This window comes from Oryzias melastigma, linkage group LG10, assembly GCF_002922805.2.
Source record: "Oryzias melastigma strain HK-1 linkage group LG10, ASM292280v2, whole genome shotgun sequence".
Taxonomy (NCBI): Eukaryota; Metazoa; Chordata; class Actinopteri; order Beloniformes; family Adrianichthyidae; genus Oryzias; species Oryzias melastigma.
Window position 1 is genome coordinate 21401451 of NC_050521.1, and position 16257 is coordinate 21417707.

The following is a 16257-nucleotide window of genomic DNA, read 5'->3' on the forward strand; positions in this document are numbered from 1 at the left end:
GTGACCTAAATTATTAAAAATCACTTTAAAATTAATAGTTTAGAAATACAATTTTAATATACCATTGGGATTGATGTTTACTTTACTAAAAACTACGACATATTTATTTTTATTTCATGTAACCATTATTTAACTAGTAAAAAACATCCCATTGAGATCCACTGATCTCTTTTTCAAGGGAGTCCTGGTCAAGAGGCAAAAGTTACACACACCCAACACATGTCAAAGCGTTAAAATACGCAAAAAAATAAATAAATATGATTAATTAAAACAGAATAAAACAAATTAATTCATTAAAAACAGCTACAGGTGAGTGATTTCATTTCCTTTATAATAACATCAAACTGAAGTTATGAGCTATGAAAGTTGGGTTTTGCAGAAAGTTCCAGTTTCTACATTAAAAAGACATTTTTTCTTTTTCTATATACAGTATGCGATGGCAGCAAAAATGATCAAGCCATCATTACATTCCAATGTGTGGAAACACTTTGAATTTTGGAGACATGTAACCATACAGTGTGGTATAGTGTTCTAATAATGGTCCATTTGTGTGATTTTAGGTGGACATTTGCCACAAATTCTTGTTTACTTTTTTGTTTGTACACATGAATTTACACTAGATAAAATACAAGAAATCTGGAAAACTCCACTGTTTAGTACCCAAAGATTTATCTGAGTCGGTAACATTTTTGGCTAAAGATCTCCCGAATCGAATCCTTCAAAATGAATCAGTATCAACTATGAATTGTATCGTCAACCACAAGTTATGATATGAATCAAATTGTTGTTAAAATTTATTGTTACACCTCTGTTGTGTAAACTTTTTGTCCCTTTTACCAGGTTTCTATCACTGTTTAACCTAATAGACGAGACCCTCTAATTATAGTGTTGTCTTTCATTTAGTTTGACTTCGTGAAACTGCTGGATGGAAAAGCCCTTCCCAGGTCCTTGACCGATCCTGTCTCAAATGCCAAAGCACCCAAAGGTTTGCTGCTGAACGGCCTGCAAGAAACCGGCTTCATCGAGTATATGGACCCTGGAACCTGGCACCTTGCTCTCTACAACGATGGACGAAACCTGGAGCAAGTGTTACTCCAAAGCTCCCCTATAGGTAAGGAAGAGTACAGCCACTTCCCCCATATTCCCTGTGTCATTCACTGGGTGCTCCTCCATATTATTCCCACTTATTCTTTTTATCTATTTGTGCAAAAAACGGACATGGCAGAGACTGGTGTGGAACATGTTGGCATCTGAGAGAAACTTGCTAGTATGAGATTTAGTTTGGCATGGCAGGAGACAGCAGTTAGAAAGGGGAGGACAGCTCCTCCAGTAATGACGGGGCTTGCTAACTGCGGCTCATTGCTATGACACACACGGATGGCAGTGTAAATTGAAGGATGTGAATAATGCAAGAGTACATGGCTGCATACAGACAAGTGCATAATTACCAGCGCTGCTTCTCCGCTGCCTCTGTCCAGCAGTCCATAAGAGGATGCAGCGTTGAAATAAACCCCAATAGGTGTTGATGAATGTAGCCCGGTGAAATCCAAACAGAGGGGAACAGGAGGATGAACATGCAGTGTCGTTCTAAAGGGGGACACACAGACCCATTCATTTCAAACAATTGTATCAAAACTTTTAGCATACGTGAAATGTGTATAAAGTTGGAAAATATACATTATTTTATTTTGCTGAAACTATGTGTTTTTGATAAATATTTACACACATATGTACAGTATATATATATATATATATATATATATATATATATATATATAAAATATATTCGCAAGTCAGTTACTAAGGAGACAACGGTTAAGAAGGCACACTGATAAGTACTTATGACTTGGAGATTGTCGGGAAAACAGTGTGAGAAGAAATGTGGTTCATGTTAAAAGTTGTTTTAATGAGCGTATATTCATCCAACCAAATTTCAATGAGTTGCTGTGTCTCATTGTCATGGTTGCTACCTTCCGTCTGTGTTCGATACTATACTACTATAGTTTGGTCCAGTTGTTTTGCTCATTCAAACTGAGAAAAACTCAGAGCAAACCGGAGCCCAGTCCAATTGTAAATTAACTAAGACCATCGTGAAAATGGGTCTAAGAACAGTTTCTGGTCTAGTTCCAGACCAGGGTTTGTCTAGGTGTATTCAGACTGAAAATTTGTTCTGGATAATCAGAGGAAATGAACTGTCTGAATACAATATTATTTTATTCTGCCTCTGGATTTTGATTGGTGGTCTGGATGAAAAGTAACTTGACGAGTTGGAAATGTAATAGTTGATTCATGAAACCCTTTACTCCAGAGCTTTAGGACCAGGGTTGACTTTCTTTTGACCACCGCATCTCGTCAACTGTTGACAAAGTCAATGGAATGTCAGCGAAAAGTGGCTTATTTATCCCGTAAACGGTCAAAGATCCTGAGTTATGAAGGTGTCGCCTGCGATATCTCCGGTGTCAAAGACCCACTCCAATGAAAATCATCTTTTTTGTGTTTTTGATATGTTCTTGTAGCAATTTTCTCTTAGTAAAGGACCTATATAAAATAATATACAATTAAAACTGTATTTCTGAGGATTTCTCAAATTAAATCAGGAGAAGAAGAAAACCGGATGCTAGAAAATGCTCACATGTGACGATGATATGGAAATATCCTGACTCGCTCACACTTAGGTGTACGAGACATGATAGCTTTGAACACTCGTGCTGTGGCGAATTGAGATTCTGGCTTGAACTGGATTGATCCAGTACTGCTCGTCGTTATTTTTGCACTGCTAACGTTAACTTGAGGCTATAAATGTGTGCAAACAGAGGGGAGGGGGCGGGTCGCTTTATGTCAACAGTCCCGCCCACAACTCAGAAGTGTATATTTTAAATGAGCTAGTGCCACTGTGAAAAAAATATGCTTAAAAAAAACTACAAAGGCATTTTGATTTTTGCTAAAAACTTTTTAAATCATAATTAAAAGATCACTGGAACATATTTATAACAGAAAAAAATATATATATATAGTTGGAGTGAGACTTTATAAAAAGGACTGAAGTGTTAAATATAGCCAAAGCTGCTTTTTCTAATTCTTTTCATATGTCACCTGTATTCGTCTCACCCCAACTGAGTTTATGTTGATCCACCAGCAGGTCATGTCTGATGACTTGTCAGAGACTGAAATTCAGCTCCATACCATCAAACTACCTACACCACAAAAAAAACAAAAAAAACGTACTCTTCCAGGCTGCAGAACGTATGCTACCTCTCTCATTTTCTGCACACCTTGAACCTTTAATCCAACTGCTCTGGGCAGAATTTGGGACCCAGGAGCCTCATTCTCACCTAACAAACAGGAACCAGGAGAACCAGACGTTCCGGCATGTTTAATTGTAGCAGCAACAAAAGCAGTTTGGCATTGGGAGAACACATTCAGTTAACTTTTGGATGCACAATCTGCACTACTGCTTACACACTGTCCATGTGGAACCATTTCAAAGGGAAATTAAATTTTTAGAATGGTAAAGGTTTTCACGACGAGATGCTGGCTAATGGTGATCTACCAGAAACATGTTTCCTTATTTATAGCCTCTGATTTTATACATTTCAAAATGCTTATTTTGTTGGTTTTCTGTTCTTTGTGAAACGATCAGGAGCCGTCTGCACGCTTGTCTTCACTCTTTTAAGCTAAATGTGTACATTTGCAATTCTCCTAAAAGCTAAGGTTGTAAATCAATCGGTAAACAGCTCAGCGCAAGCAAAACAATGTACGGAAAACATCTTTCATATCAACAGAGTGCTTTTAACAATGACTGACAGCATGTGACAGCGAGACACAGATTCTATTTCAACCCCGTCAAACATTTGTTGACACGTTTTCTGTCTGTAAAGTCTGGAATAGACCAGACGCTTTTGAGCCGTATATTTTGAGAAAAACAGGGAACAGGGAGCCTTTTTCCTTTCATTCTCATAACCTTTCTTCAATAATCAAAACAAATATCCACACAGCAGATGGGCTCGGAATAGAAACCTTTACTCTGCGTGGATTTCTCAAAAATATATTTCATCAAGCGATTTGGTTTGAAAAAGGGGAAAACAATATTAATGGATTGGTGTCAAAGTTCATTACACTGCCCGTTTATTCCTCTAACGAGGTTTACAAGGAGACACTGCATTGTTGTGGAGGCAGAAAATCAAAACCACTGAGCCACAGTATAGTAAATTCTCCTTAGAAGCAGAGCCTTCCCTAGCCCGAAGAGCAGCGCTTTATGGAGAGATGAGTGAGAAATGAGATGATCTCTGTCGGGAAATTGAGCTTTTCTGCGGCAAACAGTAACCGGAGACAACGAATAAGGTGGAGTATAATTCAGGGGGGGAAATAAAAAAATTTAACTATCAATGGAGACTTGTTTACCAAAAACTGAGACCATAACAAGACAGGAGCTTCCATGAAACTGTGCTAAAATACCTTTACTTATCGTCTGCATGCATGTTTGTTCAAAGATGTTTGCTAAACCTTTAAACTCTGCTGGAGAAACACATTCAAAGCAGATGTTGTTGGTCATTTATCAACCATCTTATCCTTGCTGGAGCTCCTGCCCAGCAGGACGACATCTACCCTGCATGACAGCTTTGCTCTTTAGGGAAATAAAATTCAATTAAATTAATTTCTTCAATAATTAAATGTGTTGGGATCACACGTATTTACAGTTTTTATAAGTAAAACTGTCAAAACAAAATGTGCATGAATCCTTGCATAAATGAGGAAAATCTTCATACAAATGAGCAGGAGGTGTTGCTAAACCTTCAGTTAAACCCCTGAAGAAAAAACGAGAACACACAAAAGCAGCAAAGGGAAAACAAACCATAAATAAATTACAACCTTGGAATGTCAGATGACAGGAAACATTTTTAAAGAGATCGCTAGTTGGAGATATTTAAAAAATACTTTTGATGTTAAAAAAATATGACTAAAAGCAAATATTTTTAGTTTCTGCTGTCTTTCATTTAACCTTAAAGCTGCAGCTCAGCTGGATAAAATACTTTCGTTTAAATAAAATTGAATTAAATGTCAGTTGAATGGATTCTAAAATATAAAAAGTTTTCTTAAAGATTATATAACGAGTGAGTATTGCTAAATTTTCCAACTTCCAAAATGGAATAGGATAAATATAAGACCCTGAAAAGGCAGAAAAAGAAAACAAACCATGAATAAATTAAACCCTTGCAACGTCAGATGACAGCAGACACTGCAAAATCGAGACATTTCAACAATAACGCTCCCGGAAAGGTGATTGTGTACTTTCATGTGTCATTTTCTGTCTCATAATTTATTTACTCACTTTATTTATTCCATTTTTTTTATATCTTTCAGTGGCATTCCAAGTATTCTCACAAATAACTGTTTCCAAACAGCAAGTCACAACAATAAAAAAACAGAACAGTAAAAAAAACGGATGCTGATTGTTGCAACTGACAGTGGAAGGATGCAAAAACAAGCATGAATGATGACGAGCTGTTGTCATTAAAGACTCCCTCTGAAACATTTCAACCAAAAAAAAAATAAATAAAAAAATAGCAGCGGATGTTCTCACTAAATCCTCATTTCCTCCTCCACTGCTATTGACATTTGCGTGTAACCTACAAAAGCTGCGGCTTAATGATTCCTGCCATTCGGCCACCTCCACTCCAACACCATCTTCTTTAAATCTACTCAGGCAGAGAGCGGTTCTTTCTGCAGAGCTGTTAATTATGCATAATTGTTATACTTCATGCAACTTAAAATAACAGATCTTTTAGCACGTGGCTTTCAAATTATGACACAGTTTTTCCCGAAGACTTAAAGTGAAATACAAAACAAAAGAACAGTCATTAAGCAATGGGATACTTGTAGTTAGCTGAGCAGCACATTCATTTTTTCATCAATTTATAAAGCCAAGGGTCATAAAGCATGGCTGAAACTTTACAGGCTCATAAAGTACAATTGGAATGCTTATTTGACCAATCAGATCACTTGGCTGGAAGCACCATTTTTATAATAGCATTTAACTTCAATAACTTCTGGCATGAATGATTTCTAACAGGGAAGGGTTGAGTCAGTGGTTGGCTATCACACAATACAACATGCAGACACTCCACTGCATGCATTAGCTCTTAATTGCCGGGAGACTTTTTATGTTGGGGCGCTTATATCACGGTTACAAGCTCACAGAGCTTTTTGGATGAATCGCTCGTCTCAGCTGGATTAAAATGAACCCTGTGACCTTGCAGATCAGATTTTGCTCATTGCGTGTGTCAGGTGCCAAACGCATTATTGGAATTTTCTCTCTATAAGTTCTATAAGAGAAAGACACTGCAAGTCCTCCTGACTGTGCAGCAGAAAAGATGATTGGCACTCCTCCTCTCCATCAGTGTGACAATGACAGGTGATGGAGGTGAAAATGACATTGGTTTCTGCAGTGATGCACTGCTCTGGAGGATAACGCTATGCTGCCAGCTACTGGCAGGGCCTGTCTCGTTAGCATGTGTCACACGCGCCTCAAGGCGGGTGTCACTTAATAACTCTGCCCGCATGTGTTTGTATATGTGTGCGCGCGTGCACGGCCCGCGCCGCTAAAGGGATTTGTCATCCTGAACAGAGCGAGCCAGGGGGGACTGCATTGGTTCATTTCGGCAGTTGTTCTCTGTTCGGAGCAGCGTTGCATGGGGTCAAATAAAGGATGACACCTTTTTTAATTATTTGATCTAACTTACATGCAGCTCAATCGCTAGCAGAGCCACAACTCTGCCTGCTTTGGGTACCTCTTCGCCACAATCCTCCATCCCGGGCAGAGCTGACAGAGCTCAGCGGGCTTATATAACGCTTCAAAAGCATAAAAGTGCTCCCCCTCTTTATCTATCTTTGCCATGCCGCCTGTTCCCGCAGAATGCATCTGACATGATGGACGTATCAATGGCAGAACAGGAAAACAGTAAAGGAAGGCAGCTAATTCAAGTCTGATTGAGGAACATGATGAAAGGCACATAGCCTAGAGAAAGATATGACGAAATCCTCACATGCAGATGAGACAAAGAACTAGTAAGAAAAGAATAGTCATCAGATTGATCTCACAGAATTAACCAGTCTCCGCTCACATGGGCAATGTCACATTCTATATTGTTCGGTTTGGTTTCAGACGACGCCCTTGTAAACAGTTTGTTGATTAAGCCTTGATGTTTGTAAATTTACGTTCAGCGTGTTTCCAACCTGTAATGCAGTTTAATGTGCTTAGTGCTACTGAGTGTAAGTGAGTGCTTGGCCGTTCCCCAGAGAGAGATAGCAGCTGGATCAGACTAATCTAATGTAGCCCCAGTGTCTGGGGAGCCATCCATTGCTTATCAGATCCTTCATTCAATAACTATGAGAGCAATGCCAGCTTATGGAGTCGCATGCCGAATTTTGTTGAAATCTGCTTTTTTTTTTTTGCTTGGTTTTGTGACTCTGTGTGTTTGTGTGGTTTTGCAGACTCGATGGATGGCTGTTCTTCAGACTGTAATGGAAATGGAGAGTGTGTGGCCGGACATTGCCACTGCTTTGCCGGCTTCTTGGGTCCCGAATGTGCCAAAGGTAAGAAGTGTACTCACGGATGAGCCTGCTATCATTTCATATCTTGCTTTTTTATTTTTTTTTTTGCAGTCAAGTCTTATGAAAAAGCACAGCACGCTCTCTGCTGCTGCACTTGTTCTAGTAGATTCAATATTGTAATATTAACAAGCATTATTAAAAAAGAAAACTAATGAAATTTGGGTGTTCAGATGTGAAAAATCGCCCCCAAAAACCTGAAAGATGAAAAGGTCTCAGCCTACTTGCAAATGAATCCTGGTGTGGTTCACATTGTGAACACAGGTGAAATGCACAACAAACCACACGGTAATATTAAAACAGAAAATGTGACTTGATGAAATCCATTTTGAAAAAAAAGTAAACAAGGAATCAGAGGAACTGAAACCCTAAAAAAACATTTTGCATATTTGTCAAACTTTGCTGTTCTCATCAATCCAGGGATGCAACGATTCACTTTCCACACAATTTAATTCAAACTTGGATTTTTGGCTAACTGCTTTGTTTTGGTTTGATATATGTCTACACCGAAACCCCACTAAGTATAGACTGACCGGGGTGAAAGATCGGTCAATATCTGTACGTGCATGAACCGTGCATAATTATCGCACTGTTTACATGCAATAAATTAGAGATTCCTGCATGAATTACGTAAGGGATAATGCCCGACAAAGTGTGCATTAATAGACATTAACACGTCCCACAGATGCCTGAACTGTCCAATGCGAAACCTCCACGAAGTGCATTATTTTCTAATAATGCACACGTCGAAGGGCGTTATCCAGCTTATACCATGGTCACTTAGAAAAGAAAAACATATTCAATAGATATTTAGTGTTTTATTTTTATTTCTTCAGTTTAGATTGCTTTTTCACAAAAGGCGAACTATCCCGGTAACATGAAAACACCCCAGTGAGCCCACACTGACCTCAACTGTGATGGCAAAAGAAAGCTATATAAATATTAGAGGATGATGATGCAAATGTTTGCTTTAAAGACTCCTTGTCAGAAAGTGTTGGTGGACGATCCAATGTGCAGTAGACCAGGTTTGAAACTGAACAACTAATGAATTGATTGACAAAAACCATGGAGAAACATAAAGAGTGACTTAGCAGAACAGAGCAGAAGATTAACTGAAAACTAGAGTCTTAAATAGGTCAGAGAAATTGACAGAAATGAAGACAGCTGTGGATCATGAACCTCAAAAACTGGTGGGACTGAGGGACAATTCAGAACAGAATCAAAAATCATAACAACTGAAGTTCACAATCTTGTTACAGAACATCTGGACTATTTGACCAGGGCTTATTTTTTAGACTATCACTGTGGATTATCACTTATTTATCCAATCAGAATTGAGTATTAATCCAAACTATGGCATAAGTCATTTTATAGTGATATAGGCGCTATATATGCAATACAAATGTTATACATTAGTGGTATATGTGCGAAAAGTCCGTTAGACATACTAGAAACGATTATGGAAAGCCTCAATTATTATTTATGTATTTTTCAAGAATTCCGCACAATTGCGAAAAGATTTACTTAATACTTATGTATAAATGAGCTGGTCAAGTCTCAACCAACCAAAAACAGAATTCACGTAGACCCATTCGGACAAAACCTTCAACAGACATTTGTAGACATAACAACACATATATATCATACATTTACCACAAAAAAAAGAAATTATATACATGGATAATGTGCACATTGTATGTAGCGGCAGTGTGACAGATAATTGTTACCTCAAACTATTAGCATGTAATTTTGTAGCAATCAAACCTTATGTGCCATCGTTCAAAATAAAGTTTCACCAGGTCTACTAAAAGACCAGAAGTCCCACATCCTTTCAATTTCATTTTTTTCTATACTCAATAGGCCTTCTTTCTCCCCTTTCCATCTATTTCCTGTCACACGACTGCTGTCTTTTAAATAAATCTGCAGTCAGACTGAAAACTTCCTGCTGGGATGTTTCATACTAAAAAAAAACTTTGCAAAAGCTAAAGTGAGTGGATTTCTTTTGATGGAAATCCTCTGTTGGAAGTGTTTAGTGTGACTGATATAATTTTGACTTGCTTGCTGTTGCACGTGGCGCTGGCTGTCACTTAAGACTTCATCCCTACTTGAACGCTAACTATTATTACCCACACTTACAGTACGGGGAATAATGCATGAGATTGAAATAGAGGGGATCAGTGGGATATTTTATGAGTCCTTCATGAAAAACTTCTTTGCCTCCTTTTGTTCCATCTCATTATCCATCTTCCTCTCATCTCCTTCATCCCATGGACATGCTGTCTGTGTAAAGGAACTAACTGTGTTGAAACAGGTGATAAGCTTAGAATTCCTTGTGATTTATTTACAGTCATAATTTATTCAGACTTTCCTCTCATCTCTGCTCATTTGTTTGTGAAGGAAGAGTTTTCTGTTTGAAAACTTTAACAGCTAGTTTTAGCATGAGCTCTGCAAAGTGGGACTTTATAACCAAAGCGTCGGATTCTCACAGGATCAAAGAAATGAATCACTATTTCCCTCGAATGTGCTGGGCCTTCGCAGCTAAATTATCCCCCCCCAAAAAAGGCAGGTCTTTCCTGTTTAATGCATTTGATTTCCTGAGCTGTAACTGTCAGCATGTCATCCGACATTTGCCGACTTTATTCCACCTGGCTGTCATTGCATTAGCCGCACAGCTCTGCATCACTGCGGGGAGATGGCTCTGCTTCCCACTCCCATTCTATAAATGCCTAATGCTCTCCTTCTTAATCTTCCGTTTTCACGATTGTTTTCACGGCCTGTTCAGAACCGGAGAGGTGATGTTGGGGGGGATTTCTACAATTTCTGGGTTGCCGTGGTAGCCAGGCTCAGGTGGTGCTTGAGTAAATTGAAACAGCGTGAGGGATAAGCTCGAGTGTGTGTGAGAGAAAAGAAATAAAAAACGATGCGGAGACAGAGGCCGTTCAAGGATTTGCTGAATCCGCGCGCTAGCCGAGATAAGAGAGCGTAGCCCCACTCATGGTAGGTTAACGCCGCTTCCCAGTTAATATACTGCGCCAGTGTGTGGGGGTTCATATGGGCAAACCATTGAGTATATGAGTAATCCCTGATTTATATGTTCCAGATTCATGCCCAGTGCTGTGCAGCGGCAACGGCTTGTACGAGAAAGGAAAGTGCGCCTGTCTGGCTGGGTGGAAGGGGGCCGAGTGTAACGTGGAGGAGGATCAGTGCATCGACCCCACCTGCTCCAACCATGGCACATGCATCCAGGGCGTCTGCATCTGCAGTCCCGCCTACAAGGGAGTTAACTGTGAGCAAGGTAAGAAGTTTTAACCACGATTCAGAATGTTCTTGCAATCAAAACGAGGATTTTTGAAAGGCATCAAAGTAGAAACTCAGCGTGTTTTCTAATAATTTTATTTATTTTAACTTTTATTTTATCAGTCTTGATCTGGATTTATATGGCTTTTGTAGCATCAATGCTAAAATGAAAAAAAAAAAAGTTTCTTTCTTTGTGAATTTGAACTTAAAACATCCCTTCAAAATGTTAAACAACAAAATCAATAAACACTGTCAATATTGGTCAAATTTGTCAACTGAAACTTGCTGAAAAGAAATTGTCAAAATGTCAAACAGTGTGAAGTTCAAATTTGGAAACCAAAGAAACAAGAATATTTCAACTAGGGCTGCGAACCAATTAAAAAAAAAATTGAACTAATATTAATCGCGATTATTTGCGATTATTTTTTTTTATTTACAGTATTTGCCAGCCACTTATTATCTGCAAATAATCACAAAATACATTAACATGACATGACAACGCACCGGACCATTAAATAAATAATCCGCTTTTTCGCAAAAAAATATACCTGCTACGGGTGCATATACTATGTACTGGTACCAGATTGGTCTAGTCAACTGGCAGACAAATGCATGTGCTATCTTAGATTAGTCCTGTTGAGTTTATTTTTTGATCCTAAGGGAAGTTTTATTTTGAAAAACTGCTGGATTCTGTTCACAACATCTGTCTTGGGCCCAATCTGAATTCTTCCCTTCTTCCTTCTCCTCCATTTGAAGGGGCAGGTTAAGTGCAAGTGTGTCAGGGAAATTCATTTTTTAAATCCGACCCTCCAAACGGAGGGATATGAAGTCCTCCGTCACGAGGTTAAACTGTTGAGAAGCGCTCTTCTTCACATGGGTGTGCTCTGAGCTAAAGACGTTTACATTTAAATGTAAGTAATGACTATATGTTGTAGCATGACCTTTTTAAAGTTATAAAACCGATGTCGTTATGTATAATCAAGCGCTTGAAGCTCCACGCTAACGCTAGCGGACTAGCGATTATTTGGATGTCATCGGCGTAAGTGACGTCCAAGTTTTTTTTCATCACTCTCCATTTGGAGGGCTAACTGAAGGGGAGGGGAGAAAGGAAGAATTTGGATTGGGCCTTGGTCATGTGACTTAGAGTGGCTACCTGGATTACTAAGCTAGTAGCCCAAAGCTAACAAAAGCTAAACAATAAAACGTATTTGGAAAGTTTCTTCAGGTAGAAAAGAGCAAGTGAGGAAACCGAATAAGAGCTTTTGACTTCAAAGAAAAATAAAGCTGCTGTTTACAGACGAAACGAGAACTTTCCTCAACATACGGAATTATTGAGACAGTTGTTCTCATGTAGCAGAAGCCGCTCGGTCAAATACGCGGCGACAGACCCTCGACTGTCTCACACATGCAGATAATAAAGTTGAAGACACCATGGATTCATGTTTATATTATATTCAGAAAATACCAGTTTTACGACAGTTGCATCATTTTATTTAAATAAAGTCGGACGCAGCTAAAGCTAGCATCTGGGTGTTAGCCTCCACTTTGACATTAAAGGGAAAATCTTTATCACAAAGTTCAAACCAGCTGTAAACATTTTACAGAGAATGAAGATTCAATCAAATACATTTTGCTGATTCGTGGAAACTTTTAAAAAGGACATTTGAGAATTCTCCTTTAGCAAGACTGAAGTAGGGAGACATCCATTCACAGAAAGTGTTCCTTTGTGTTGAAAAAATACGCAATGAATGAGGACTTATGTAAAGAAAAAAAGGATCTCTTTTTTTGTGCTGAAAGATAATCGGAGCCTTGAGTGTAAAAAGTGGATTATATGGGGGGAAAATCATGATATGTTTCCTTTATGGGATTTTTTTAAAATCAGAAACAAATTCTACAAATCCACAACTTTATTTTATTGAATCTTCATAATTATTTTTAATCTAAATTTCTTGTAATAGCATTTTATTTTGAAAAAAATTTTCAGAAACTGGAAGTTTACAAATGCCAAATTCTGTCCCGTTCGGAATGTTACATAAATATATTTAATTTAAACCAAAAAGGTTGGGAACCACAGCTTTATACTTTAAATGCCTGTTACTGGTTTATAAAGCTTTGAATAGTTTAGCACCAAAATACACGATTGACCTCTCCAGTAAACTTTTGTCAATTCCTAGAGTCAAAACCAAATGTAGAGCTTCAGTTTCTATGCTCCACATATCTAGAACAGACTTCCAGAAAGCCTAAGACTTGATTAATCATTTTTGATCTATTTTAAAATCGTCTTTTAATTATGAATGTGCCGTTTTTGTACATTTTGTACACAAAATGTGCTATATAAATAAACTTTCCTCTCCTTTATCCAGAATGTTGCATCTAAAGATAGTCACAGAGTTAGCAGTGAAACATGCAGACGCGCATAAACCAGAGAGAAAAGACCCCCAGCCAAGACTCAAAGGAGCAGAAATCCTTGTTGTGAGACGGCAGTGCTAACCATGCCGATATCATACAAATGAAGTTAGAATGCAATTATTACGCATATGACTGTGCTATTACATGGTCTAGCAAAGCTAGACTGCACTCCCCTCACAATTCCCTTGTTTTCCACTGTGGATAATCCAGCATAACTGAGGTTCCAGGAAAGTTCAGCCAAGCGTTACATTTCAGTGTTGCTGCAGCGTCACAGCGCACAGCAGTGATAATCAGCTGATGCCGCACAAGTTAAAGGAGAAAATCAGAGAAGTAAAAACAAAGACGAGTGGGAGTTTGTTCGGGCTTTTTTTTTGCTGGATGGAAGAACGTTGTTTGGATCACACTGTCATTTTTAAAATACTTCAATAATAAATGAGTCACACTGAGCTCCGTCTCCCTCAAACCCAAGAGTGCTTAAAGGCTTGTGGTTCCTGATGAGAGAACTGGCTGCATTTCCTGTTGGAAATGATTACTGGCAGTAATTAAACAACTAATTTAGAGAACCAGCTGTACGTTGAAGTCACAACAACATCCAAACTTGATGCAGCAAAGGAAGAAGTGGGAGGTCATATTAGCTATATGAATAAAATGCGTTGAAAAAAAAATCAGTAAGAAAGAAACTACATTTTTAAAACTTTACAGCCATAACTTTCTAATATAATTATGAACTAGATATATAGCAGTACCTGGGATAATACTAGTGTGAATGCTTTAAGCTAAACTTTGCAGCTAAAGATGCTAACACTGATAGCTGAAGATGTTAAAATTGATAGCTAAAAACGCTAAAAAAAGGTAACAGCTGAAAACGCTGAAGCTAATAGCCAACTAAAATATTAGCTAAATGCCAAATTAGCATGAAAAAACGTATGTTAGCCTAAACAGCTAGCATGTAGCTGGAAAAAATAGCTAAACTTCAAAATAGCCTAAAATAGTAGAACAAAAGCCTATACTCCAAAACTGATTAATAAAAATCTTAGTAAAGGACAAAATAGTTCAAAAAGCTAGCAGAATGCCAATTTTTAAAATGTTAAAACTATAACTTTTTAACATAATTATGAATAATGTCACTGTATCAACATTTTACTGTTTCCTGCTATTTAAAGTAAACTTTTTTAGGTAATAAATTGTCCCAATGTTTCACCTAATGACGAAAAAGGCAAATAAATACACATATTTTATCATTCAGCAACAGTCGCTAAATAATGAGGAACAAACAAAGACCTCTCTGGTAGTTAATTATTGTTGGCCACTTCATAAATCTGTTCATTTGAATAACTAATAATTCGTTTTTGGCTCGTTAGCCAAAGAATAAGACACAACCTAACACTGTAGAATTTTCTGGCTTTAACTGAAGTTGGAAATAAGCACAATATTAAAAATAAACATTCAGATTTGTTGTTGATAATTTAATCTACAATATTGCTTTGTTTATTACAGAAAAGGGGAAATATAAGTTTATACATTGGTAATATTTTTTTTTTGTTTGACAATTGAAATATTATCAAAATGAAAGTAGTTTGTCATAAAAGCATTCCCTCATCTGCTGATGTTTTCTTTGTGTTGCTTTCTGTACCAAATGACTGACATTTTTAAGCAACCGAGCCTGACAGTTTATTTTCTGTTTGTTGTGATTTTAATGTATTTCATGATTAGCCAAGAAAATAGTACAGAAAAAGTCACTTTCTGTCATTTGGTTTGACATCTCAGGCTTGTAAAAAATAAAATAAAAGGCCAATATATTATCAAAAACAAACAAATAAATGGTTTTAAAAGAAGTCTGGTGTCAGACGTGATTAATAGCTGATGGCACAGCTGCCTTAAACACTTCTGCTGTAACCTTCACAACGGTGGCCTGCAGAGACACGTTCAGGTGTGTGACCTTCAGAGGCGGAGCTGAGCTGGGTTGAGCTGAACTCAGCTGAGCTTTGCCTCTGCGCTCAGGGCTGTAATTACACACACTAACGCAACGTGTCACAGACCACCCTGACACACACACACACACCACTGCATCCCTTATCATAGCTTCAGCTCTAAGTGTCCTATGAAGTGTAATGTTGTGGAACAGATACAGGGATTGTAGCGAGGGTGGTTAACTCCTGGATGGGATGCAAAGAACACTGCTTTCACACTCGATGAACTGATGATTATAATGAGACACCCCACCACCACCACCTCCACCTCCGCTGAACACCCGACGACCCCTTCAACTCCCTCCTTTCCCCTCCCCTTTTCCTGCAGTGGACTGCATGGACCCTCAGTGCGGCGGGCACGGCGTGTGCGTGCGCGGGGAGTGCGTGTGCTCGGCCGGGTGGGCCGGTCCGAACTGCGATGAGCCGCTGCCGGCCTGCCAGGAACAGTGTTCGGGACATGGAACCTATCTGCCAGAGTCAGACTCCTGCGCCTGCCAGCCAAACTGGACAGGACCGGACTGCTACACCGGTAAGACCTGTTCACACAAGGCTGGGACTTCCAGATTGAAGCCTTTTTAGAAGCGAATTGAGCTTTTTGCAGTCCATGTCTACGACATCAAAGTCGCCAACCCGTGGGTTCTACACTGGTAGTGGTCTGTGGGACAGTTTGTACGGGCCGTAGAAAAAGGAAAAAAAAAAATGAACCTATTTTTTTTTTCTGTTTTATTTAGAATATGATTCTGATGGAAGTTGTATTTTGGAAAATCCAACTCATTTTTGACGGACGTTGAGTCCATTGACTGTATATGAGAAACGGTATCCGCTAGCCCCAAAAAGTCAAAATCCCATAGAATTCAACATAAAAAAAACAGCTATTACTCAGTTATCATATTTGTCAGAAAAACAAGTTTGAATCTGATAAATTGTATTAGCATCCAAATTCATTCAATCCTTTTTTTTTTTTTTTTTTTTT

General features: G+C 38.4%; 1 protein-coding gene across 1 annotated transcript in view; it reads left to right on the forward strand.

Moving 5' to 3' along the window:
* Positions 1 to 16257, forward strand: part of tenm1 (teneurin transmembrane protein 1) — a 248939-nt gene that overhangs the window by 131744 nt on the left and 100938 nt on the right. Inside the window, exons 8-11 of the mRNA XM_024283139.2 lie at positions 904 to 1111; positions 7492 to 7593; positions 10709 to 10903; positions 15613 to 15813. Coding sequence (XP_024138907.1) covers positions 904 to 1111; positions 7492 to 7593; positions 10709 to 10903; positions 15613 to 15813 — 706 coding nt within the window. The remainder of the gene's footprint in view (positions 1 to 903; positions 1112 to 7491; positions 7594 to 10708; positions 10904 to 15612; positions 15814 to 16257) is intronic.